The following is a 25869-nucleotide window of genomic DNA, read 5'->3' on the forward strand; positions in this document are numbered from 1 at the left end:
TTGTTTCTCATTGTGTGTGGGACCGTTGCCTGGTGCAGTTCCCAGAGGCGCAGGTCTCCTCTGGTGGAAGGTGATGACGGGGTGTACTTGGGACAAGCAGCTGAGGAGTGGGGGAGATCCTGTGTGGGAAGGGCCGGGCACCACAGAAAGTGCTTCTGTGAAGATGGGCTTTCCTATTCCAGCAAGAATGTTTTAGGTGAAAGAGTCCGAGGAGACAGGGAAAGGCTCTCTGGCTTGTCCCTGGCCTCAAGCAATCCCTGGTGACTGCTCACCCTAGCCCTGCGGTATCCAGGATGCACCCGGGGCTTGCAGAGTGGAGCCCGCAGGAGCCCGCAGGGTAGGGCGGGAGCTGAAGCAGGAAGAGAGATGCCTGGAGTCCCAAGATTGGAGCCTGGACCCTGGGGTGAGCTAGAGCCTGCAAGCCTCCGCTGGGAGTGAGTGAGTTGGAGGGGTTGGTGGGGAGGTGTGCGGGGAGGGAGCAGCTTCCAGCAGCCGGAGCTTGTGAACTGTCTGGCAGAGTGGATCCACTTGACTCAAGCAGCTGGGCTGGGGGGGGGGGGGTGTTACCTCCCTCCCAGAGGATACTCACACACGCCTAGATTTTCTGAGATGTAAGGTCTGGGTCACGCTGGGCAACCTCTTCTACACAGGATTCCATCAGCAGCAAAGACACCTCAGGTGTCCCACATCTAAAGGACAAGCCGCTCCCGGACCCCACGTGCACTCCTCTCTGCGGAGAGCCTGAGCCCCGGGGCCCTGCTTTTGCCACACATTTGCACGTGTGTGCGCTCTTTCTGGGAAAACATCTAGGACTGGATTTGCTGCATCCTGGGAGCACATGTGTGCTTAACTGTGTAATGTGTCTCCAGCACATGAGGACGAACTTGCGTGTCTCCACTGACATGATGTCCTCAGTCAAATTCAGAGACAGAAAGTAGGATCTGGGGCGAAGGGGCAAACGGGGAGTTAGTGTTTAAAGGAGTGAGCCAATTCTTGTGTTAATTGTTTTATGGTGGAACTGTAAATCCTTGACATTGAAAAACTCTGCCCATTCGGCTGACTCTTTACCAGTTCTTCTGCCCCAAATCCAGGTAATAGGTGAGCACCGGGCTATATGGTCTCTGTGGTCCCCCCAAAGGCTCTGAACCGTTACCGGCTGCAGCGGGAAGGAATATAAGAGCACGTGAATTTAGGAACCGAAGGAAGTTCGGTAACTCGAAGGCACGTCTGGAACATGTTTGAATGGCAAAGGCAGGTCTAGCATCTCTGTGAGGGTTTGACCCTTCTCCTGAGGAGGCAGGTGAACCAGAGGACAGGTTAGCAAGAGGCTGGGGAGAAACAGATTCACTCGATCTGGCCCAGCACCTCTGTAGAAACCATCACAGGAGAAGGGACCCAAATGTGTACTAGATAGAGAACCTGAGGTGCAGATGGTGTTCATGCAAAGTTGCAAGCACCTTTGCAATGGGAAAAAGCAAAGTTTGAAAATGAGGGTCAAGAGCTTTAGCTGAAACTTAGGAACTAAGGGAGTGGTATGAAAAAAATCTTCATCTTGCCAGGAAGTGCGCTCTCAGAGGGAACAGGCTTCTGTGGGGCAAAACTTCAGCCCATGGTGGACCAGCTAGAGGCCTAAGGAGCCAAAGTTCTACCCACAATGGGGGTGAGGGGTGGGGCTGTGAAAGCTAGAATATCCCCACACCCACACCCCCACCCCCAGGGTGAAATTATGCGAAGTGGCTGAACACTTAATCTGCCAGGGAAAAACAAAAAAAGAAGCTAGAGCTTCATGAAAGGAAGTGCTCACCAGGGACCCCAAATTCACAGCAGTGTATTTCTGACCCTTAACAAAGGAGCCTAGGCCTAAATGTTCCAAGCTCAGCACTTGGCACAGGCCCCAGGAGACCAGGGAATCCATGGAAGCATAAGGCTAACTTTCTATGAACCCTATTGTTGCAGGAGGTGGGTTCGCAGGTGCTAGGCTGACTTACAGATACTTACAGATTTGGATCTGGATGCCTGGGGACAGGCTGAGTCACCTGCAGTCACAGGGTTGGCTCCCGGTGGACGCCCTCCCACCCACATCCCAACTCCACGCCTCACGTGATTTCTCTTAGACCGGCGGCCCTTGGGAGGCTACTTTGACCCAGGGAGGATTCTGCAGTGTTTTGCAGATACAGAGGCGCTGGCAACTACAGTTTGAGCCCTGCTGTATTAGCAAAGACTAGCAATGACACAAACCAACCTGTCTGGGACTGCCAGCGCCCGGCCCGTGGGAGGGTGGGAGGCTCTAGCCTCCTGCTGGCAGAGGGGGGAATGAGCCCACAGGGGAGTGCTGTGCCCAGAGCACTGGGCATGGTGGGCAGGGGAGCAATGACTCTGAGACAGGGTCCTCACGTCCTCCAGAAGGCTTTAAGCGACAAGCCTGAGAAATCCACCTGCCATGAAGTGCCCTCAGTGCCACCACCTGTGGCTTGGCTGACTCTTTCCTGCGACCTTTGATCTCTTTGGGATCTCTGAGATGCTGTCAGATTGATCTCAATGTGAAACAACCGGAGGCTGATTTTGATAACAGTACAATGCTCCTGGCTGGGGGTGGGGGTGGGGGGCTTCTCCTGCCGAAAAAAGAACTTATCTGAGACTGGGATTAGAGTTGCCACCTGAGTCAGCCGTCCTGTGGAGGGTGGGTCTGTCCCCAGACCCTCCAGGCACTTCTGAAGCTCTGGGTTGGGGAGCTGGAGCTCTGTGGCCTTTTATCACGGGGGCCTCAGTTTCCCCATCAGGTAAGGGAGAGTGTGCGACCCGTTTTCTGCTCCACAGTCAGGTGAGCGCAGAGTAGGCTCTGGGAACAGCAGCACCACCAAATGACTGTCCCCGGAACCGGGAGCTGCACGAGGCCTCAGACCAGGGGCCGTGAGTTGCCAAACCCTTCTGCCTGTGCAATGGTGCTGGAACCCAGTCACTGCTCAAGGGGAGCAGGAGAGACTTGCCCATCCTCCTGCGGGATTGACCAGAGCCAGGAGGAACAAAGACACCTCCCTGACTTCTAGCCAGTTCCCCCAACAGCAGTTGCTCCTTATACAGCATGCCTGGGGCTGTAAATCTGGCCTATTAAGGCAATAAAGGAGCTGGTTCCAAAGTTTATCCCCTCTGATGCCAGTTTTTAGAAGGAGTTCCCCTCCCAAGATGTAGCCGATTTGGGGGTCTCTGGTTAAGGGAAAAACAATGATGAACAACACACAAACATTGGTACATAGAAATGAGCTTGCCTGGTCCTCCCCTTTGTGTGCGCAGGATCCAAGCTTCATTGCTAAAAAAAAAAGAAGAAGAAGAAAAGAAAAGAAAAAAAAAGTGTTTAATAATTACCTTTGTTGACCTCTGTACCTTCTGGCTTCCTCCACTGCTGGGCACAAGACATGGCCATTCCTGGGTGCAGCCGTGCAGCCGTGCAGACGCAGGCAGCCGCTGCGCTGGGCAGCTCCCTGGACTCCGTAAGAGCAAGAGGCAGGTAAGGCCGAAGGGCGATGGGAAGGCTCCGCACCCTCCTGGCCAGCGCCCGAGAAGGACCTTCTTTAGAGAAAGGGTCCGGGGAATGAACAGCAACCAGCTTAGCCTGGAGCCGAGTCTCCCCGGCATCTCCCAGCTGCAGAAGCATCCCTGCTGTGGGTCTATCCCGTGTCGGGCACCTTCATCTGGGCAGGTGGTCATGGGGAAAGCATTCCTTCCTTGGACTTGATTCTACTAAGGATATTCCAGGATGTTTAAAAATACTTCTTTTTAATTTTGGGTCAGGGGGTGGGGGGAGTTGGAGGTAGAATGACTTCGGGGCGTGTCGCTGCTGGTGAGCAGCAGCTGACAGTGGGTCCCCTGAGGGGCTGGCGGGCAGGGAAAATGCACAGGGGTCTCCTTCCCTGAGTGGCAGAATCTGCGGGGATCAAGCAGGTTCTTAGCCCCAGGACTGAACAGATCATCTCTATGGGGTTGACAAGGGCACATTGCGGAAACAGCAGCTAAGACGCTGCTTTTGGAGTAGGGCCCCACGGGCCAGGAAGGTCAGCCAGGAGAGGCCTGGTTGAGCCCGCATCTGCGCTCATCCTCCTGTAGGGGGTGCTGAGTCAAGGCCCCTGCTCTCCTTGCAGCCTCCTAGAACTGGCGGGAGGGGGACATGGAGGAGACAAGCCTGAGAAACAGGAGAGAGGATGAGAGGTCCATCCAGAGTATCCAGAGTAAGGAACACAAGACCACAAGTCTCCAGAAGGAGGTAAGGCCATCCCTCAGCACTGGCCCTTCCTAGGTCAATGCGGTAAGCAGCAGACCCCGTGAAGACCCGGCAAATCTCTGATCTGTAAAGCGCATCTCAAAGCAAACAATTCCTGGGACTCCCCTCTCTCCTCCCTGCCAGTGAATTCAGCATTCTGCCCCGAGGTTAACCCATGTGTGTTTCTGCGCGCCGGGCGAGTGCCTGGAAGGGCTGGTGTTGGCTCAGACCCATGGCCTGGTCAGGGATGGCCAGAGAGGACCTCCTGATGTTGGAGTCGTCTCTGTAGTGACTTCACCAAGTGTCTGCCCCTCTATGTGCCTTGTATTCCTTCAGTGACGGCAGACTCGTTCCTCTTCAGGGAGTCTGGCAGGGGCGGTGAGTGTGACACGGATGTGACGTGGGTGATCGCTCTGAGAGGGAGTGTAGTAGCGGCTGGACTTGGAGGTGCCCATACCCCAGAGGTGGCCCGCGTCCCTCAGGGCTAGCACTGGGGCTGTAGGGGAGCTTTGGAGGCCAGGAAATGTAGACGGAATGGAGCTCCGTGTAGGCGGACGGGCGTGGAGAGACAGACTCAAGCTCACAGGATGAGAAGGGAGAGTCCAAGCAGGATCAGGATGGCTTTGAGGGCCCCACGAGTGTGCTGAGCTCTGGGCCGAGCCTCCAAGAGCTCCCATGCCTGGCTGCAGAGGGCATGGAGGAGGGACTTGGGGGATGGCGTGGCTTGACTGTGGGTTGGCCTGGGGTCTGGGCTCCCTAGGAGTTGGCTAATGAGTGTGGCTGCCCCCGAAAAGCAAAGAGCTGACCCCAAGGTGTGTCCTCAACTCATCTCTAAACCCGGGCAGCTTCTGGGAGACTGTGGATCTGTGGGAGGGAGGATTCTTAGAGGGCTCCCAGGCTGGCCAGCCAAATGGGCTATTAGAGGAGAAAAGCCAAGACTGTCCCACTGGTGCACCCCAGCCCTGAAGCCAGAATGGGACCTGACCCTGTTCCCGGGGCCTTCCCCAGTTGCGTGTGAACCCTTGTCAGCAAGCCACAGCTGAGGTCTTCCTTGTTCACTGGGCTCTAACCCTGAACGCAGCCTCTGTCCAGACAGGTGAGCACGTATGTTCACTTAGACTCCAGATTCGGGCCTGGTGGCTGCTGAGGGCTGACATAGGAAGTAGGGGCCTGAGTCACACAGCTCCCTTTAAAAAAAGTTTTGTTTTTTTTTTCCTTAACTCATGTATAATTCATGTCCAGATCTTCAGTGTTCAGTTTGATGAATTTTGACAAACAGCTCGCCTGAGAAAATTCCCGCTTGCTGCTTCCCAGTCAGCCCCCCTTGGCCCTCAGTTTCCTTTCCTGTGAATTAGTTTTGTCTGTTCCCAAGTGTGCTAAGAACGGAGCTGTATGGTCTGGGTCTGAGCTGGGGCCTGTTGGTAGGAAGCTCAGACCCTGCAAAATGCCATCAGAGAAAGTTCATGGCCCTGGAGTGTTCCGGTCCCCGGAGGCCTTGGTTTCTCCCCTGGTCCCCACCTCTGCTCCCCGGGAGGCCGCTGGCCCAGACCAGAGCCTTGACATCATTGTTTGCTAAACCAGCCTTTAAAAAACCTCTGGGTCGCTTTGTTGAGTATAGTCAGGGTAGAGGTCGGGGGCCTGGAACTTGAGCTGGGTGTGCCTGCATGTGAGTGAACTTTCTGTACCTCCGTGTTTTCCTCTGTCAAATGCGGGTGACGAGGGCATACCCAGCTCACGAGGCTGTGGGAGGCTGAATGGACTGGAGGTGAGCCAAGCTGGGTGTTAAGTACTACAGCAGCACTGGCCGGAGGTGCCTGCCACACTGGTCGCACCCAGGGAGGGGACTGGGGAGAGGGCTGGGCTGGTGAACGCCTTTCCCCTCCCCTACACCGCAGGTGGGCCTGCTCAGCGGCATCTGCATCATCGTGGGCACCATCATCGGTTCTGGGATCTTCATCTCCCCCAAGTCTGTGCTCAGCAACACGAACGCCGTGGGGCCCTGTCTCATCATCTGGGCAGCCTGTGGGGTCCTTGCAACACTGGGTAATGAGGAACGCCCCTTCCTGGCGAGCTCTCCCGGTGGTAATTAGGGACAGGCGGTGTGGGCACCCTCTGTGCCCTGGCCTGGTCGTTGCTAGGGTCCCTTTCAACACCAGTGGCCACTAGTGTAGATCGGGCTGCGCGGACATGAGCCCCGGCCAGAACTTAGGGCAGTCTGGTGAGAGAGCCATGGTGGCCCTGTGGGCATGGCCCCAGAGGGGAGGGGGCTCCCTTGGACCAGTGCAGCGCTTTACCGGGGGCCGTGGGGGTCCCTTCCTCTGTATTCCAGGGGCCCTGTGCTTTGCAGAGCTTGGAACAATGATCACCAAGTCCGGGGGCGAGTACCCTTACCTGATGGAGGCCTTCGGGCCCATCCCCGCCTACCTCTTTTCCTGGACCAGCCTGTTCGTCATCAAGCCCACATCCTTTGCCATCATCTGCCTCAGCTTCTCCGAGTATGTCTGTGCGCCCTTCTACTCAGGCTGCAAGCCCCCTGAGGTCGTCGTGAAGTGCCTGGCTGCCGCTGCCATCTGTGAGTCCCTGCATGTGCCACTCTGGGCGGTGGGCATGGAAGACCTGAGGGGGTGACGTGGGGAGAGGGACCCGGCCACTTCCGCAGCGCAGGCATGCTTGAGGCATGAGGCGGTGGAGAGGGCAGGCTCGGGCTCCTGGGGAAGGAGGGCATGCTGGGCCCAGGGGTGCACCACGTGCCCCCGCTCTGGCTTGTTCCAGTGCTCATCACCACAGTGAACTCACTGAGCGTGCGGCTGGGGAGCTACGTCCAGAACGTGTTCACGGCAGCCAAGCTGGTGATTGTGGCCGTCATCATCATCAGCGGCCTGGTCCTCCTGGCCCAAGGTGACCGCGGCCGGAGGTGGGAGTGGGGGCGGGTGCCGCTGGCACAGCCTTGTCCTCCCAAGGCCGTGCTCCCAGGCCTATCTCGCTGGAAGCCCCGCAGGAGTTCAGCAGAAAGCAGCTGTGCTTTCCCTGCTTTCCAGAGTTTGTGTGATAACTTGAAGTCATGGGGCGTGCCCTTCTGTTGCAGGGAGATGAGACAGGGCCCCCATCTAGTCCTCTGACACCCACGATTCACTATTTGGCTTCATTACAGGAAATACAAGGAATTTTGAGAATTCTTTTGAAGGCGCACAACTATCTGTGGGAGCCATCAGTCTGGCATTTTATAATGGACTCTGGGCATATGATGGATGGTAAGGCCCTCTGAGATGTCACACACATCTGGTCGGGTGCCCCAGGCTACTCGACTGAAACCAAGGAGAGCAAGGATCCTTCCCTCTGGGATGTGGGGGGACCCTAACGTTCACCTCGTCTTTTGTTTAGCACCCGCACCCCACTTCTGTCCTCCTTGGACCCCACAGACACCAAAACCCCTGCCCCTTCCCCAGCCCCACAGAGTGGCCCGAGGGCAGGAGGTGGTGAGCCTGGGCCAGAAGTGTGGTCAGACACAGACGGGCTCCGTGGAACGGGAGGCCGTCAGGGCTGCCCAGGCACTCGACACGGCAAGAGTGTTATGCAGCCTTTGCATTTCAGCTTTGGAAATACAAGGAAGAAGTGACCCTCTGTGACATTGGTCTTCCCCTCATGAGAAACAGCTTTCATTCTCCTTTCAGATAGCGAACATTCCAGTTTTTCAAAGCAGCCTGGGGACTCATGACTCCTGATAATTCTGGCAAATTCCCACAGTTCCCACAGAGGGCAAGGACTTCTCACTGACAGACCCACAGACCCTTGGGAGCCCCATCATCACCAGGGCTTTCTCTGAAAGCAATTACCCGGAATTCCTGCCGGAGAATTTTCTCTGTGGTGGAGAGTCTGAAATGAGGCCAGCCTTTATGGTGTGTTTCACGATCTAAGCAAAGAAGGTCCAAGTTAGGTCACTGACTCATGTTGCTTTTCTTTGCCTAGGAATCAACTCAATTACATCACAGAAGAACTTAGAAACCCTTTCAGGTAAGAAAGCCGAGTTACATGGGAGACAGTGGGGCTGGCAAGCATGTTTCTCTTCCCCATGCAAAAAGCAGACCCTCCTCCAGGCTGTGAATGGTTTCCGCACGCTCATTAGAGTTTGCTTTTGCTTTGGGCCGTGGAAAAGTCACTGGGAGGTTGGATGGACCCCAACTTTATCTCAGCTTGATTTTTGCTTTATGAACCTTTCAGCCTCGCCGCCCTGGAGTCTGAGAGCTGGAGGGTTCTTTCTCGTCAGACAGTGTCACATCCCACAGCCCCTGCTGTGACAGCTGGGACCCCCAGCCCACCACAGGGAGAGGTGGAGGGCTGGCCGGGTGAGCGGGCAGAAAGGACAGGACAGAACCAACAGACTTGCGAGGCTCTCATGGGGTGCTCCAGTCTGACCCTGAGTCCCTGCCCCTCCCAGAAACCTGCCCTTGGCCATCATCATCGGGATCCCACTGGTGACGGGCTGCTACATTCTCATGAATGTTTCCTACTTCACTGTGATGACGCCCACCGAGCTCCTGCAGTCACAGGCGGTGGCCGTGGTGAGTCCCCGGAGTCTGGGCAGGAGGCTGCTGGGGTCTGTGGGAATTCACAAATGCCCAAGCGGAGGTGCCTTCAGGGGATGAGGGAAGTAATTTTCTAGGACTCGGGCAGAGTGAGCAGTTTGGGGCCGCGGTAAAGACCCATCTGAGGAGAAAGGCCACCAGTAGGTGGCCTTCGGGTTTGGTGTGTGGCCTGGTGCTGGCGCGCGGAATGCAGGTGGAGCAGGGCGGGATTGCACGAGGGGTGGGGTTTGGACAGACGCAGAGGGCAGGGGAGGGGTCAAAGGGGGAATCGTAGTAACTGGGGAAATTAAGCTGGGCAAGGAGGGTCTCAGTGACAAGGGGGTGGGGATGAGAGTCAGCAGGAAAGGCAGGAGGTCCACGTGCTGGGGGCCTTGTGGCGCTGGGGTGGGACAGGACATGAACTGCAGACAGGTGACAGGGATGGGGAGCAGGGAGAGATGTCTTGGTCACGACGAGATCACTGACCACGAGGGCAGGCGGTGAAGGTGCAGGGAGAACAGCGTCCGTCTGAGTAAGGAGGTCCAGGAAGCAAGAGGCTGGGTGTTGGAAGGATATTGAAATGATGAAAAATTAGGACAGGGAGGGGTGGAGAGGAGATTCTGTTACTCTGTGTTAGAAGGTCAGGGAGGGACAGTAAAGCATCCCTCAAACTGAGAAGGCACTTGGAGACAAAAATGAAGCACGGACTCCTATAGTTCATATGTGGTTCTGTTCAGGGTAACCTCTGGAGGGGGGATCAGGCACAGGTTGATCTAGGCTCAGTGCAGTTATCCTCCCCAAAGTCTGGATCTTAGTCCCAAGATGTCATGGAGTGAGGTGGTACGCAGAAGGACACTGTGGTGACAGCAAAGGGCTAGCAGGCACTCTGCGGACAGCCACCCTTCAGTTAGATCTTGTGGCGCCACCTGTGCACCAGGAAGGGGAAAGACTATGTTCTAACAGAATCCTGGGGGAACCGAAACAAGCCTCCCTGCATCTCGACCTTGGCAGGCATTTCGGAGGTATGGATATTAATCCCCAAGGCCCTAAGAGAGGTCATCCAGCAAACATGAACGAGATGGAGGGCCAAGGATGGAGTCAGTATGGTCAGCTCTCCTGCACCATGGGGAGAAAGGCTACGTTGTTTTCCCCTGCGGGGTTGTCTACTTCCTCCTTTCCAGGAGGGGAGTCAGAGGCCGTGTCCCCCAGGAGTGGGGGCCCAGCCCCCAGGCAGGGCCAGCAGCTTCCCTGGGACCCACGGCTCCTACAGGCCTTGCAAAACCCTCCGGACTTCTCTGCTTCTCTCTGCAGACATTTGGCGACCGTGTTCTCTATCCGGCCTCTTGGGTGGTGCCACTCTTCGTGGGCTTTTCCACCATAGGTGCTGCCAATGGGACCTGCTTCACGGCGGGCAGGTAGGGGACCCCCACACTCACCCTGGGAGGGGCGGGCAGAGGGCAGCAGAGCCCGTCCCACATTTGAGGAAGACAGGACTTAGGGCGAAAGTCCATAGGGTACTGCCAGGCTAACATGTTATGGCATAAAGAAAACCTAAAGTCTAACTTGAATTTGACTAAAAACTTAAAAAAAAAAAAAAAAAAGGAAAGAAAGAAAACCCAGAGTCCTGGAAAGGGAGCAAAAAGCGTGGCCGAGCTTGCACACTGGTGCCGGGCTTGGTGGCCCCACGGAAGCGAGCCTCTACACTCCTCAGGAGGGAGCAGCGCCCCCAATTTTAGCACAAGGTCGAGCTTGGGGACACAAGGTGACAGGCACACCGGTGGTACTTTTCACCTTGTCCTGTTTGTCCCATATGGATAGTTCTTGAACATCTTCTCCTGTGAATACATTATCGAGATCAGAGAGTAACATTTTATGTTTTCAGGCCATGGAAGTCTGTCACACCCAGCTGTCCCTGTAGCACGACAGCACACAGCTGTGGTTTTGGTCCTCTCAGATGTTACACAAACAGGTGTAGCTCACCAGCCCCACAGCTGTCAGACCATCCTGCCCTAGGGACCGTTAGCGGCTGTGTTGGATTCCATTTGATGATGTAGCACAATTTCACATAAAACCTCAGCTCGTGGGCTGAGTGGGGCTTGTTCTCATCAACACTGCCACAGGGAACATTCTAGAACATGTCTTTGCACAGTTGTCCGGGGTTCTGACTGGATCGATTTCTGAGAGTGGAATTGTTGAGGATTTCACACTGGCATGCCATAGACCACAAACTCATTCTTCTGTAGCTGTGTCAAAGCACAGATTGCTTTTCTAACATCTCCCCTTCCTCAGAAGTGTTTGGCTATTCTGGGTCCTTTGCCTTTCTAGATGAATTTTAGAATCTGCTCGTCAGTTACTACAGCGAGGCCTTCGGAGATGCTGATCAGGGCTGTGTTGAACCTGCGAGTCAGTCCGGACAGGGCTGCCATTTCAGTTGTATTGAATAATCTAATCTAAGGGCAAGGACCCTTTCCCTTTATTTAGATCTTAATTTTTTTCAAAAATATTTTGAGTAGTTTCAGTATATGGCTCTTGCATACATTTTGTCAGATGCATCCCAAAATCTCATATTTTGGGGGCACCTGGTTGGCTTAGTTGGTTGAGCGTCTGCCTTCGGCTCAGGTCTTGTCTTGATGTCCTGGGATCGAGGCCTGAGTCAGCTCCCTGCTCAGCGGGGAGTCTGCTTCTCTCTCCCTCCCCCTGGCTCATGCTCTCTCTTGCACTAACTCTCCAATAAAAAAAATTTTTTTTCATATCTTTTGCACTATTATAGATGGTATTTAAATTTCAGTTTCTGGTAAAACACAATTTCAGTAGCTCTACTGAGGTTTAAATACCATAAAACTCACTTTGCAATTATATAGTTCGATGATTTAAGTAAACTTTTAAAGCTGTGCAAATGTCCTCACAGTCCGATTCTAGAACATTTCCATCATCCCAGAAAGTTCACTGCCACCCAACTGCAGTTCACCCCCGCTCCAGCCCTAGACTACCACTGACTTCCTCCTGTGTCTGTAACTTTGCTTTTTCTGGACATTGGATTTAAATGGAATGATGCTCTATGTCATATGCATCTGGCCTTTTTCACGTAGCTTATTATTTGTGAGGTTCGTCTGTGTCATAGCACGTGCCTACTCATTCCTTGTAACTGCTGAATTGTCTTCCCGTACATGGATATACCATGTTCTGTTTCTTCTTTGACCAGTTGGTGGAGGCTCGCATTGCTTCCTTCCGGGCTATGATGAACAACGCTGCTGTGAGCGTTGACACACGTGTTTGTGTGCGCATATGTGTTTCTCTTAGGTAGCTTCCTAGAAGTGGGGCTTGGTTGCTGGCTCATATAGTCACTGCTATATGAGCAGAGACTGCTCTACTGTTTTCTAAGTGGTTGTTCCCTTTTAATTTCCGTAAGCCATCCATGAGCATTCTAGTTTCTCCACATCTTTCTAGTGGCTATTAGTCGTGTCGTTGTGGCTTTAACTGCATTTCCCTAGTGACTAGTGACACTGAGCGTCCTTTCTTATGCTGATTAGCCGTTCATCCATCTTCTGATGAAATAGCTATTCAAATCTTTTGTTCACTTTATAAATTGAGCTGTTTGTCATCTTACTGAGTTGTAAGAATTCTTCATGTATTATGGGTACAAGTCCTTTGTCAGGTATCTGACTTGCACGTATTTTCTCTCACTCCGTGACTTATCTTCTCCTCTCTTACTGGCGTTTTTGAAACATGCATGTTTTTAACTTTGACAAAGCTCAGTTTATTTTTTCCTCATAGGTAATGCTTTTGTTGTCATACCTATGAGGCTTTGTGCAACCCAAGGTCACAAAGATTTTCTGTTTTACCCTAGAAGTTTTTTTTTTAAATAGGTGTAGCTCTCACACTTAGTTTATGATCCATTCTGAATTAATTCTGTATAGTTCTGTACCTGTGCAGCTTGGGGTTGGCCAGAATTATGACTTTATGTTAGATAGAATTTTTGTGGGGTCACATCCAAGATTTTTGCTTCCTGCCGCATTTTGTCACACAGACAAACTTTCCTCCTTTCAAGAATACTCACCTGTGTTTTCTTCTGGCATTTTACTTTAGCTCTTTGATCCGTCTGGAATACATTTTGGTATGAGGCATAAATCTCACTTTTCCCCCTCAACCCTCTATCTGTTGTCCAGATTTTATTGATAGTCTGTCCTTTCTCCTCCTGGTTTGAATGCAACCATTACGCCCAGCGTGCAGACTTCACTCTGCTTCCCGGTGGGCCCCGTGCTTTTGCTGTCACCATGTGTAGGGATGCTTCCCAAAGCCCTTCAGGTTGAAGAGGTGGAAGAACCACTGCTCCACTCCTCTTTGCCTGCTCAGCCCTCTAGCCACATTCAGAATGACTGTGTCCAGTTCCAAAAGTCCTGCTTGCTTTCTGAGCCCATGGACTTGCCATACATTTGATTTGCGAGCGCGGAGGGGTTTAAAGCATGAGGTCCCAGCACCACCATCTGGTGATTCCTTTCCTCCTAGTTTCACTGGCTTGTTCTGGGAACTAGTTGCCATGTTTATGTCATTTTCAAAGTTCGAATTTTTTATTTTTTTTAAAGATTTTATTCATTTGAGAGAACACAAGCAGGGAGAGAGGCAGAGGGAGAGGGAAAAGCAGACTCCCCACTAAGCTGGGAGTCCGACATGGGGCTCCGTCCCAGGACCCAGAGATTGTGACCTAAGCCTAAAGGCTTAAGTATCTGAGCCACACAAGTGCCCCTCAAATATGTAGTTTTAAATAGACAAGCCCTTTTGGCTTTTGTCTTCCTGACTTCTGGTTTTATCGTATTGTAGTCAGAGTGTGGGATCTTTATGATCTCACCTCTTTAGAAGCGTCACACCTTCTCTCTTGTGGCTTTACTGCGGTTTTTATAAATGGGTCTTGAAAATAAGGTGTATTATGTTCACATTCTTGATTTTTACATCAGTTATCAAGCTTGTGCCTTGACTGTTCAAACCTTCTGCTCTCAGTGGATTTGTCAAGTTTGGCCTTCTGTGTTTCAAGGGCTCTTGTTCTCGGTAGATGGCTTCTGTTTTTAGTGGGAACTCGTTTTGCCTTAAATTCTGTTTTGTCCCATATTGCTCTTGAGGACTCCGCAGGCTCCAGGCTGCTGCTTCAGGTAACCCATCGCACCCTTGTGTCTCCCACCCTCGGCATCATGGGGCTTTGGCTTAGGTCTCTTTCAGCAATCCCCAGGTTGTCTCCAGCCCAGGTGAGCAGCAACTGATCGTGGCTGATGTGATTGCCTTTACAGTGGGATTTATTTCCAACATAGTATGATTTCTTGGCTTTTGAAAAATCTTTTCTTTTCCTTCCCCAAAGATTTTATTTATTTATTTGACAGAGAGAGAGAGAGATCACAAGTAGGCAGAGAGGCAGGCAGAGGGGGAGGGGGAAGTAGGTGTCTGGCTGAGCAGAGAGCCCGATTCGGGGCTCGATCCTAGGACCCTGGGATCATGACCTGAGCCAAAGGCAGAGGCTTAACCCACTGAGCCACCCAGGTGCCCCGGCTTTTGAAAAATCTTATCCTGATTTATTATCCATCAAAGTCCTTTCTCTTTTCTGCTGATGTGGCTTTTAGCAATTACCCTTCAAATTTAACTCGAATCCCTAACAGAGTCTATCAGCATCTCCATTCTCCTCCCTCTCCTGCAAGGGCTCCCCCTTTTGCATGGTCCAAAAGATCAGCTACCCCTGGTCAATAAACCCACCCCTCCAAGAATAAGTTCATCGTGACAAGAATTAAAAATGTATGTACTTACATCCATACCAGCATGTTTTACTGCTGTTCCCTTAACATTGCTTCTTCAATCAACTCTTTTGGTGTTTAACTTCTTTCTTTCTGTCAGAGTAGAAGTAATAGTGTCCAGTGAGGATCAGAGAACAGAAAATGTTGCAGTTAATGTTCACCTACAAATGTATTTATTTTGCTACGAGTCCTGAATGACAGTTGAGCTATGGAGCACTGGAATCTGAAAACCCGTGTTCCTCGTCGCTTTGAAAATAGTCTCATGCCATGTCTGCTATGGCTCTGTTTGTCCAAATTTTGTAGTTAAACTTTTAAATTGGAAATTAAAAATTTTTTTTCCTTCACCCTAATGTTTGTATCTGAGTATGTTTTTATCTCAAGCTGGGTTTAATGTGAAAGCTGTTTTTCTAGTTCCTGAAAGCTCTCTAACTCTTCAATTTTGCCTTACCCCATTCAACATATTCAGGCTTCTTCCTCTTTCTTCTCTCAATTTCCTGCCTACATTTTCCATTTCTTTACCCTTCAAAACTCAGATCTAGTTGGGTTTTGGGTTTTTTTTAAATGATTTTATTTATTTATTTAGAGACAGAGTGCGAGTGGGGAGAGAGGCAGAGGGAGAGGGAGAGAGAAACCCAAGCACACTCCATGCTGAGCATGGAGCCTGACGTGGGACTTGATCTCATGACCCTGAGATCATGACCTGAACTGAAATTATGAGCCAGACACCCAACTGATTGAGCTACCCAGGTGCCCCTCTTGGATCTAGTTTCTATGTATTTTTTCATTTTGAACCTAGTTTAACAGTTGATTACATTCTTAAATTATGGTAATTAAAAAAATTGTTTCCCCCTCTTTTTCCTTTCTTTAACATTTTAAACATGGTCTTTCAGATTACTGAATCACCAGGAGTTCTTGGGAGTGGGGGTGGGGGGACTAAGCCATTTGTTTGCATCTGCTGACCCACCCCTAATTCATCTTATGGGTTGTTTTTTTTTAATGTGGAAATTCTGTGCAGCATGGATTTAGGAAGGTGCCAGGTGCCTCTGTGTTTGCCTCTGTCAGCGGCTCCAAGCAGGGGGGTCTGCTGGCCCTGCTCTGGTTGTTCCCTTATGTGAAAGCGTAACTTCGAAGACACAGAGTAGGTGTCTCCTCCTGAAAGTCCCCCCGCCCCGCAAACCCCAAGCTCTCGCCGGGATGCACTGCTCTCGGGGGCGTTTAACCACCTCACTCACGTCCCCAGAATTCACTCACCTCCCACTGAAGACGCCAGGTTCCAATTCAGTCCATCTCTCCGCGGTTTTGGTAGTGATGCCCAGTGATGGGACAACAGCCTGCGCGTCCATCCACCGGGGCTCCATTACTGCTTTTTCAGACTTGTGTACGTGGCGGGCCGGGAAGGCCATATGCTCAAAGTGCTCTCCTACATCAGCGTCAAGCGCCTGACTCCAGCCCCTGCCATCATCTTTTATGTAAGTATGAATCCTGGAGCAGACACCCCCTTAAAGGCAGAGGGGCCCCAAAGGAACCCGGTATCACGAAGCCCCATGGTTTTCACGTGGCCCAGGCTCCCCACTCCTTGACATGAAACGGGTCAAAAAGCCTATAACAAGTCAAACGTTGCCCAACACGTCTGCTTCTTTTCCTGAATTTGTCCATGGAAATCACTGTTTGACTCTTCCAACCTTCTAACTTCTACACTCATGCATGTCCATGTATCTATATGTCTGCATCCCTGGCAACAAGCTGTACAGACACCAGCAGCTTACACGGGAAGAGAATAAGGCATTTATGAGGCGGCTGCTGGTAGGTGCTTCTCCTTACGAGCCCATAATTGAGACGTCATGGCATCCTTGTGCAGTAAAGGCTCTCTGACACCCTCCAGTTGGAGTTTCTCAGTGGGGGACAGTCCTTGGTTGTGTGCCACTGTGCCTGGCACCTATGGACCAGCCAAGCCCACCCAGCCATGGGGCCAGGCTCCTTCCACTCCCAAAGGAGACGCTCTACCCTCCATCAGCCTACTCCCTTCCAAGGCAGTAGGAGGAGAAGCCTCCTGAGACAAGGCCCAGGCCACACAGCTAAGGCAGGTCCAGACCAGGCTGAGCCCAGCTGGGTGTGGCAGCAAAGCCCAGGCCCCTTCCCCTGATGACGACTCTCTGGCAGAAACACCGTCAGAAAGTGGGCGCGATATACATGCGTATTCTGTTTTCTCCCCTGCTTGAAATGGCAGCTTTCAAGGGTCACAGATTTTCCAAATCCTTCCATCAGTCTTCAGGGAGAACATGCACCATAGCCAAAGCCTGATTTAACCCCAACTGTACCAGGATGCAGAGGTTTCTTTCATGCTGACATGTTCATCCACAGGAAACACTGCTGCTTCAGTCTCCTATGAGGGGACAGGAATCCTGTTTTTATGTACTAGTGACCTAAAAATTCACTCTTACTTCCATAGGGTATCATAGCAACGATTTATATCATCCCTGGTGACATAAACTCACTGGTCAATTACTTCAGTTTTGCCGCGTGGCTGTTTTATGGCCTGACAATTCTGGGATTGGTGGTGATGAGGTTTACAAAGAAAGACCTGGAAAGGCCTATCAAGGTAGGTTTGTGCCCCAAATATCACAAGTGGCTTTTATTTTTTTTTAAAGATTTTAATTTATTTGACAGAGATCACAAGTAGGCAGAGAGGCAGGCAGAGAGAGAGGGGGAAGCAGGCTCCCCTCTGAGCAGAGAACCCAATGTGGGGCTTGATCCCAGAGCCCTGGGATCATGACTTGAGCTGAAGGCAGAGGTTTTAACCCACTGAACCACCCAGGCACCCCAAGTGGCTTTGATTTCTTGAAATGGATTAAAAGTAACTACCTGAAAATCTAGGGGCATGCTTTCTATTTCCAACCTGACTCTACTCTTCACTTGAACATCACAGCAAGGGGAGCTTGCTCCTGAATTCTGGCCCCAGACCCATTCCTATGCAGGCAACCACTAATAATCTGTATCTGCAAACTGGGGCTCCCTGCCACCTCCCTGCACAGCTGGAAGGGGTCTATATGCCAATGTAAGAATTCATTTTGTTTTGCTTGTGTTTTGTTAACAACTGTACTACTGAATTTTTACAACAAATGAAGATAAAAGAACAAGGTAGGAAGGCTGAGGGCTTAAGTAAATAGGACAAGAACAGGATAATGCCTTTAGCTTTAGGATTTCATTTCAGAAATGTGCCTAGTGGCCTTTCTGGCACTGTAGCTTGACTGTCACCAAGTCCCCGGAGTCAGCTGGGAAATGGAGTTTGGCAGTTCCTCTTCAAACAGGGCATCAGGCAGCCAAAATCACGCTAGTAGAACAGAGTTTTCATCTGCACAAAACCTCTCAAGCAAAACGGATTTGAGAGAAAAAAACGAAGATAGGGAAAGAAGGTTCTAACACATGTATAAGTGGAGGTTCTGAAGAAGAAAACAAAAGCAACAGAATTTTTTTTTTTTTAAGATTTATTTATTTGAGGAGGTAGGGGGAGAGAGAATGAGAATGAGCAGGGGAGTGGGGAGAGAGAGAGAACCCTCAAGCAAACTCCCCAGTGAGTGAGGAGCCCAATATGGGGCTCAGTCCCAGGACCCCAAGATCATTACCTGAGCTGAAATCAAGAGTTGACCACTCAACCAGCTAAGCCCCTCCAGGCCTCTCAAGGCAGAAGAATTCTTCAGAACTGTAATTGAAGAAATATTTCCGAGGCAGGTGAGAGAGTGGGAGGGGACCGTGAAAGGAGGGGCCAGAACCACATGCCAGAAGGCATATGGCATCCCTGAAGAATCTGGACTAGAGGGGCGACAAGGAAGTATATCTGATTAAATTATAGAGCTGTAAAAGACCAGGCTCTGGCTATCCTCTCCTCCTTTTGAGCCCTCTGCCAACCCCAATTCTCTCGTAAAGGAAAGAAATGAACATAGGGATTGGGATTCTCATCAGCCACACTTCATACCCTGAGACAGGGGAGCATGTATGTGTGGTATTCAGAGACAGAAAATATAAGCCAAATTGGCCTCAAAAAATAAAGTGACCAAGGGGTGCCTGGGGGACTCAGTCAGTTGAGCGGCCAACTCTTGGTTTCAGCTCGTGTCATGGTCTCGGGGTTGTGAGATGGAACCCTTTGTCAGGCTCTGTGCTCAGTGGGGAGTCTGCTGGCAATTCTCTCTCTCCCTCTCCCCACGCCTCGCCTCATGTGCTCTCCCTCTCTCCCCGCTCTTAAACAGATAAATCTTAAAAACAAAGTTATCAGTATGAAACACCTCAAGGCATGGATGGTTACAGGGACCTTCAGGAGGAATCACCTAGAGATCAAGCTTTGGAAACCAAAGTCAGTGTTGTGCACGGTGAACACACCACCACAGAACGAGACTAGGTGATGGGAGATAAAGGGGATATCACACAGGTGCAGACATCAAGCACTGACAGGATCATATGACAGCAATAGAAGAGAAAGTGTATGAAAGCGTGCCAGTTAAGGCAAGTAGGCCAAGGAAACTGCCCTAGGCTAAAATCAGATGCGAGGAGGAAAGAGCAGAATCCCTAGCTAATTCTAGTATGGCTTATTACAGACAGGATGTAAAAAAGAAGAGAGTAAGGTGTGATATTTACTATTTATAAAGGCAACTCTCAGAACAAAAATTGCATTTATAGATCCCAAAAGATATATCCAAAGTAAGTATACACACACACACACACACACACACACACACACACACACATATACAAGAGACCATCTCATAGAAGACCTACTATATAAAGACTAATAGCTTCCTGGTTAACATTTTCTTGGTAGAATGCATATTAGAGTTTTTTTGCTTTTGCTTATTAGTTTTTAACACCGTAAATTTTCTAGACTCTGTAATTCTATAAATCTCTTAATACTCCAATTTCTAGCTACTATTTATATGGGAAAATAATTGTCTTGATTTAATAATTATTAACTTTATTTTGTAATTTATTAATTACTAAAACTATTGATTTTTTAAAAGATTATTTATTTACTTATTTGACAGAGATCACAGGTAGGCAGAGACATGATGTCGGACATTTCCTTTATATCCCGGGCAAAGAAAAAAAAAGTAGACTGGTGATGAAACAAACTGGCAAAATTACTTTAAAACTCTTGGAATTGGGGGCACCTTGTGGCTCAGTGGGTTAAAGCCTCTGCCTTCAGCTCAGGTCATGATCCCAGGGTCCTGGGATCGAGCCCCGCATCAGGCTCTCTGGTAAGCAGGGAGCCTGCTTTCCTCTCTCTCTCTGCCTGCCTCTCTGCCTACTTGTGATCTCTGTCAAATAAATAAAATCTTAAAAAAAAAAATGAATTGGAAAGTGTGCCCTACTCTTCTAAAAAAAAAAAAAAAACCTCTTGGAATTGGGAGGACTGGCACATGGAGTTCCTGACATGCGGCCCGTAGCAGAGTTTTGTCTGGGATGAACACTTTTAGGGCCACTGTGAACGCACGTGGCCACGTCATGACACCGTGTTCTTTGCAGGTGCCCATTGTCATCCCCATCCTGGTGACCATCGTATCCGCATTTCTGGTCGTGGCCCCAATCATCAGTGAGCCCGCACTGGAGTATCTCTACTGTGTATTATTTATACTGAGCGGCCTGATATTCTACTTCCTCTTTGTCCACTATAAGTTTGGTTGGGCTCAGAGAATCTCAAGTAAGTACTGGCAGAAGGACTGTTCTCTTAGCACAGCACAGACGGGCACCACAACCCGCACCCGCACCTGTTGCCCCCTATCATGGGAGCTCATGTGGCTGGCAGATCTCACCTTCTCCGTGGGGCACCTCTGGGGTCCAGCTGGGGTCTCTGCCTTTGTTCCCATCAATTACTGTAAACAAGTAGGAAGGGAAATCACCATCTGCCTTTCCCTTTTTTTTTTTTTTTTTTTAAAGATTTTATTTATCTATTTGACAGACAGAGATCACAAGTAGGCAGAGGCAGGCAGAGAGAGAGGAAGGGAAGCAAGCTCCCCGCTGAGCAGAGAGCCCGATGCAGGGCTCGATTCCAGGACCCTGGGATCATAACTTGAGCTGAAGGCAGAGGCTTTAACCCACTGAACCACCCACGCGCCCCTGCTTTTCCTTTTTATCACTGTATGATACACATGAAATTGACCATCCTAATGATTTTCAAGTGTGTGGTGTGCATCCAACCTAGAGCACCAGCCTCTCCTGCCCGATACGCAGACTCCTCAGAGGCCCAGCAGCATCCCAGACACACCCCACCCAGAACAGGGTTGGGCTGAGGGCCCGAGCCTTCCCGTGCCAAAGTCCTAGCTCTTGCTCACCACTCAGCAATCCTGGCTGCTCGCCACAGCAGGCCATTATGGGTTAGAAGTTCAACTACATTTCACTTTCAGTCAAGGGGTCTCAGCACAGCGCAGGGATGTTCACGGTGCTGTACCCCGCACTACAGATTCAAACCACGGTGCGGCACCAGCACCCCATAGCCGTTGGGGACCAAGGCCATCAGTGATCCAAAGCCTGAAGACCCGTTTCTCAGGCTCCTTCTCCCCGTACTGTTTCTACGAGGCAGGAACTGGGCTGCACACTTTCCCTCCGGATCTACACAGCAGCCACCCAGCGTTCATGGAGTAAATGTAATTCAACATCTGCCCCTTCTCCTTCAGCTTGTCTGAATGGAGAGCAGGGAAGTACATGCGTCCCTTCAGCACTCCTCTGGGGTTCATACACACACACGCACACACACAACTCAGGTACAAAAGAGCAACACCTAACTGGAAGGTGGTGAGCTTGACCCTGAGACTTTGTTTAGACTGAGCCAGTAGGGGCGGGAAAGGCCTTTCTCTGGCCTGGCCCGTGCAGATCCCAGTGTGGCCTGCACTCCTCACCTGTGAAACCCACCAACAGCATTACAATAAGCAAGAGAGCGCCTGTCTCATGCTGGTTAGCCAAGTGAAACCACCGCCAAGATAGCGCTTTCTTATTTCCACCAGGAACTTTCTCCTTTCCTGAAAGTTCTCCCCACCGCCCAGCCGCCTCACTCTCTGAAGGAAGGCCTAGGCGGAGAGGAGAGCGGACACGCTACTGTGGAAAGTACAGTCAGTGCCGGGAGAACAGCCACTTCCCCCTGCCTCGGACCATGAGCTTAGATCTGATCATATTGACAATCTGGCCAGAATGACCTAAAATCTCAGGGTAACAAAGTAGGTCTCAATTTCTCAGCGTTAGAAAACTGAGCCAAGCCGCTCCCTACGAGAACTGGCTAGAAGCTTGGAATTAAGGAGGCGAGAAGAACAGTCTTTTAAGCAAGATGCAGGCTCAGTGCTTTCCGACTATTCAACTTTCGGTCAGTGGTGGCGACATACGGACACAGAAGTGAGTCGTGCGTGTCTTCCCCTGAATACATTGCTTGGTGGCAGTGAAAACAGTTAGCAGGCTCCTCATGCTTTCCTGGGAAAGAACTTCGCTCTGGAGAGCCCCTGCAGCTCCCAGCGTGGCTCTGCCTTCAGCCCGTGTCCCCTGAGCGGGGCTCTGACAGAGGACACGGCCCCACAGGGCAGGAGCAATACCACTGCTCCCCGAGACGCCCGGCAATGCCAGCTCTTCATTCCAGCTCTCTAACCGCACTTTCCGGTCGGCTTTTCCCGCAGAGCCGGTCACCATGCAGCTCCAGATGCTGATGGAAGTTGTGCCCCCAGAGGAGGCTCCAGAGTAACAAGCTCGGCCTCCTGCAGCCAAGGCCAAGACGCCGTGAATTTATTTTTGTAAGCCATGTTTGTTGCTGTTTCTTCCTGATGTTTTTTTTTTTTTTCCTTAAGAAAAAAATGTATTCAGATGTTATTTGTAGACATCCTCAGTTCCCTGGGTGGGGGTTCTAGAGAGAAGTGACAGGTGTCTGCTACAGCTGGCGGACAGAGATGTGGCAGCCGGGCTGGGTGGACTGCTGCCCGCGCTGGGACTCCTTACCAGGGGCAGGCCCATCGCACCTCCTCAAATAAAGGGCATTCTTTAAACCCAGTGACCAATAAGGTATATAAATATTTTATATAAAATAGGGAATACTTTTGCTTTAATTGAAGTGGGTTTTTAACGTACTGAAGTACCAGTGTTTTATGGCCTACTGCTCCCCCCCGAAATACTGAGCCCCCCGCATTTTACCTGGGATGTACGAGGCAGGTCTGCCCCAGGCTGCATGCCAAGACCCCCACTGCACAGCTGACCATCCCGAATCATCCACAGCCTGGTGCCCGCGCCAGGAGCCACAGTCAGTGGTTGGCCTCACAGGCCCCCTGCACTCCCTCACCCGCCTTCACTGGCGCTCCGGTCAAACCAGAAAGGGAGGTAATGAATACAATTCTGTTTTACGTTCGGCACGCAGGGAAGATACAGTCTAAAAAAAAGTGAAATGGCATTTCTGTGAAAACACTGAAATTTTATTGATAGACTACAGAAGACCTTTATCGCATGACTGCCTCTGTGAGCAATGCTAGAAGCACAGGGACAACGGTACTTCTACTTTGCATTTCAGGAATTTTCCCCAAACATGAAGTCCATATGTATGAATGGAACAAAAAAAAATTGGTAATTGTTTACATTTCACAAGTCACTATGTCCTACAAAATGTTATTCAGAACTTCAGAGGGTAAATTTAAATGTCTGAAACAAAGAAATCAAGATTTAAACATCTTGCCCAGCTCCCCACACGATTCCCCTCTGGCTGTTCCAAGAAACAGAACCCCTGCCCCGATTTAGGCAGCTCTACTGCTTGCCCTTATTATTTGCTGTTTTACAAAAGAGTGAACATAAGCGAGTGTCCCTGGCAGGTGGCCAGCAATCACGAGGCAAGCCTGGGCCACTCAGGCCTGGCCACCTGTCCAGAGGCCTCCCCCAGAGGGAGCAAAATCTCTACCTACAGAAAGCGACACCTGCTGAGGACAAGAGCTCCGCGGAGTCAAACCTTTGCCAGATGGGGGACTTCCAACCTCTGAAGAGCCTGCTCGACTTAGCCGAGAGAAAGGACAATCACCCCGGTACTCCATGTGCCAATCTGACACCCGCCAAGCAGCCCCTGGGAATCCTGGCGGCAGCCGCCTGGAGCCCAGGGCTGGCCTCCCTCGAAGTGCTGCTACCCAGCAGCACCCAGGGGCAGCCCCTAGAGCAGGGCAAGGCCACCCAGCAAGCAGAAAGTCTTATTTTACAGATGAGGAAACTGAGAGTCAGAGTGTGATCCCAACCTGCTCACGGTACATCCTGGTGACAGTATACCTTTTGTTCAAGTGGTGGCTTATCTACTGGGACATCTGTGTTTTCTGATGTATAATAAAAACGTCTTGGGGGCAGCCACAATGGTCTCACTGGGTCACTGTTCTTTCCCGCCTCTAGGCAAAGCTGCTGACTCCTACTGAAGACAGACGCAGGGTTGACATTTCATTCCCTTCTGCAACTCTGCCAGTTAACACGGCAAGTCCAGCTCAGGGCGCCCCCGAGTTAGGGGCTGGTGACCGGACAGCGTTGTGAGCGGGGCAAGGGCTCCCCACACCCAGCTGTTCTGAGAGTCGCCTCCAGGCACCCCACGCATCCTCTTCCATTTCCACCAAAGAGAAAACTTCTTCCTGTGTGCCCAGGACTGGCTGGGCCAGGCGGGTCTCCAGAAGCTGTAGCTTTACCTTCACTCCTGGTCGACCCGTGGGTCGCGACCAGGCTCCTCAGACGACATCAAGTACAGGTCCATAGATCATTCTGTGGAGCCCAACCAGCTTAGGGTGGAGAGCATGAGACTGTAGGCCGGAAACCTCAATTTATAGGCACAACACGAGGGTTTGGGCAAGGTACCAACCGGGTCTCTGTGAAGAAGTGAACAGACTAGCTTTGGGAAGGACAGTTCATCCCCCAAATGGCACGCCATGCTCCGTTACTCAGGATCAGCGTGCTGGAACAGGCTCCACGTGAGAGGCTGTGCGGGCCTGCGGGTGCAGGTGGATGGTGGGCCCGGGTCCGGCCAGCGCCCACCCGCCAGAGTCCCCGCAGCCCGTCTCTCACCAGTACCAATCCCAGTGCCACAGGCTGACACCTGGTCAGAATTTATCCTGGAGTCAAAGGCAGGTCTGGCTGTAACTGCTGTTTCCTGAGCTCCCAGCCACACGGCGTGTCCATCTGTCCGCATGCGGTTCAGGCCACCTTCTGGATCTGACTCGTGCTCATTCGCTCTCACTTCCGTCATCCTCCGACGGCTGCCCGCTGCTCTCAGCCACCTCTGCCACCGTGCATGGCAGGTTTTTAGAATTCACAACTGTAAGAGTTTGATATTATTGAAATATCTGTTCACTACAGACTGATTAGCACGTATCCCCCACCCCTGAACCCTGCCATTATTTTGGCCAATGCAGAAAAAGTCCCATGGCTTCTAGAGCTCTATTTTGTGACTTTCTATTTTTGTTATTTTAGGCAAGAAATGAGCAGGTAAAATGCCTACTTAGAAATTAATTACCTCCTGGGAAGAAAATTTGTAAAGGTGTTATAAGAAGGTTGCTTATAATTAAAAGTTGATGCCTCTTTGAACCAGAACATTTAGCACCAAGATTGACCACAAGGAGAAAACCAGTTCCTAAGGGCTTCATGGTAAAGACCCGTTGCCACGAGGGCCGCAGTCCTCAAACATGGCCTTCAGCACCTGTAACTCCCCAGGAGGTGGGCGCACCCCATCTTACCCTGTGGGAGCTGGCTGTCCTCTTCACATTCTTCCCAGTGATCGAAATCAAAAGCCACATTAGGATTCTGTTCAAAAGAACAGGTGACATTTAATACAGAGTAAGTCATGCTCAGGCCATTGAGACTAGTCACGGTTCATTTCCACTCACTTTCTGTTTGAGTAAGCCACACCAAGGTCCCCTGGTTTCTTTTGCAAGAGTGATCACAGGCTCCTCATTCACGATCGTGCATCTGCAGGCATCTTTTACTACGTTGGCCTGCAGCTCCATGTCAGCCAAGTAAAACTTCTCTCCTGCCCAGCCACTAGGTGCACAGGGAGAAAGGCCAGTCTTTTACCATGTTCAAAGTGATTTCCGATTTCACTCTAGAAGACATACACGAACCTACCTGAAAACAACTCTATCCTGGAAATATTTACATTTGTAATCTTTTACATTCCTTATTCTTATCTTCAGGATGACCACATCATCTTTCTGGAACCACTTTATCTGTGGGTGGAAGCTAGGAGAGAAGACAATGGCTTACATGGGCACACGATTCACTCATTAGGCATGGAGGGAAGCTGACCTCGGCC

General features: G+C 50.9%; 2 protein-coding genes across 4 annotated transcripts in view; one reads left to right on the top strand and one right to left on the bottom strand.

Moving 5' to 3' along the window:
- The first annotated feature begins 3419 nt into the window (after nucleotides 1–3419).
- On the top strand, nucleotides 3420–25812 carry SLC7A9 (solute carrier family 7 member 9). Of its 3 annotated transcripts, none has more exons than XM_059381408.1 (14): nucleotides 3420–3505; nucleotides 4137–4258; nucleotides 6151–6298; nucleotides 6585–6827; nucleotides 7028–7153; nucleotides 7407–7506; nucleotides 8222–8266; nucleotides 8691–8814; nucleotides 10129–10232; nucleotides 15964–16060; nucleotides 17041–17190; nucleotides 20106–20280; nucleotides 22238–22351; nucleotides 25751–25812. In XM_059381408.1, exons 2-13 carry the CDS (start codon nucleotides 4163–4165, stop codon nucleotides 22300–22302), a joined length of 1473 nt encoding a protein of 490 aa, XP_059237391.1. In that variant the 5' UTR covers nucleotides 3420–3505; nucleotides 4137–4162; the 3' UTR covers nucleotides 22303–22351; nucleotides 25751–25812. The 3 variants fall into 3 exon arrangements, with proteins under 3 accessions (XP_059237391.1, XP_059237388.1, XP_059237389.1); XM_059381405.1 differs by lacking the exon at nucleotides 25751–25812 and adding an exon at nucleotides 23116–23937; XM_059381406.1 differs by lacking the exon at nucleotides 25751–25812 and adding an exon at nucleotides 23503–23937.
- The window catches only part of TDRD12 (tudor domain containing 12), a 66184-nt gene continuing 63430 nt past the window's right edge, over nucleotides 23116–25869 (bottom strand). Inside the window, exons 28-31 of the mRNA XM_059381404.1 lie at nucleotides 25683–25796; nucleotides 25445–25598; nucleotides 25295–25361; nucleotides 23116–24876 (exon numbers count right to left, since the gene is read on the bottom strand). Of these exons, the coding sequence (XP_059237387.1) occupies nucleotides 24785–24876; nucleotides 25295–25361; nucleotides 25445–25598; nucleotides 25683–25796 (427 nt within the window). The 3' untranslated portion in view covers nucleotides 23116–24784. The remainder of the gene's footprint in view (nucleotides 24877–25294; nucleotides 25362–25444; nucleotides 25599–25682; nucleotides 25797–25869) is intronic.

Source organism: Mustela nigripes, chromosome 17, assembly GCF_022355385.1.
Source record: "Mustela nigripes isolate SB6536 chromosome 17, MUSNIG.SB6536, whole genome shotgun sequence".
NCBI lineage: Eukaryota > Metazoa > Chordata > Mammalia > Carnivora > Mustelidae > Mustela > Mustela nigripes.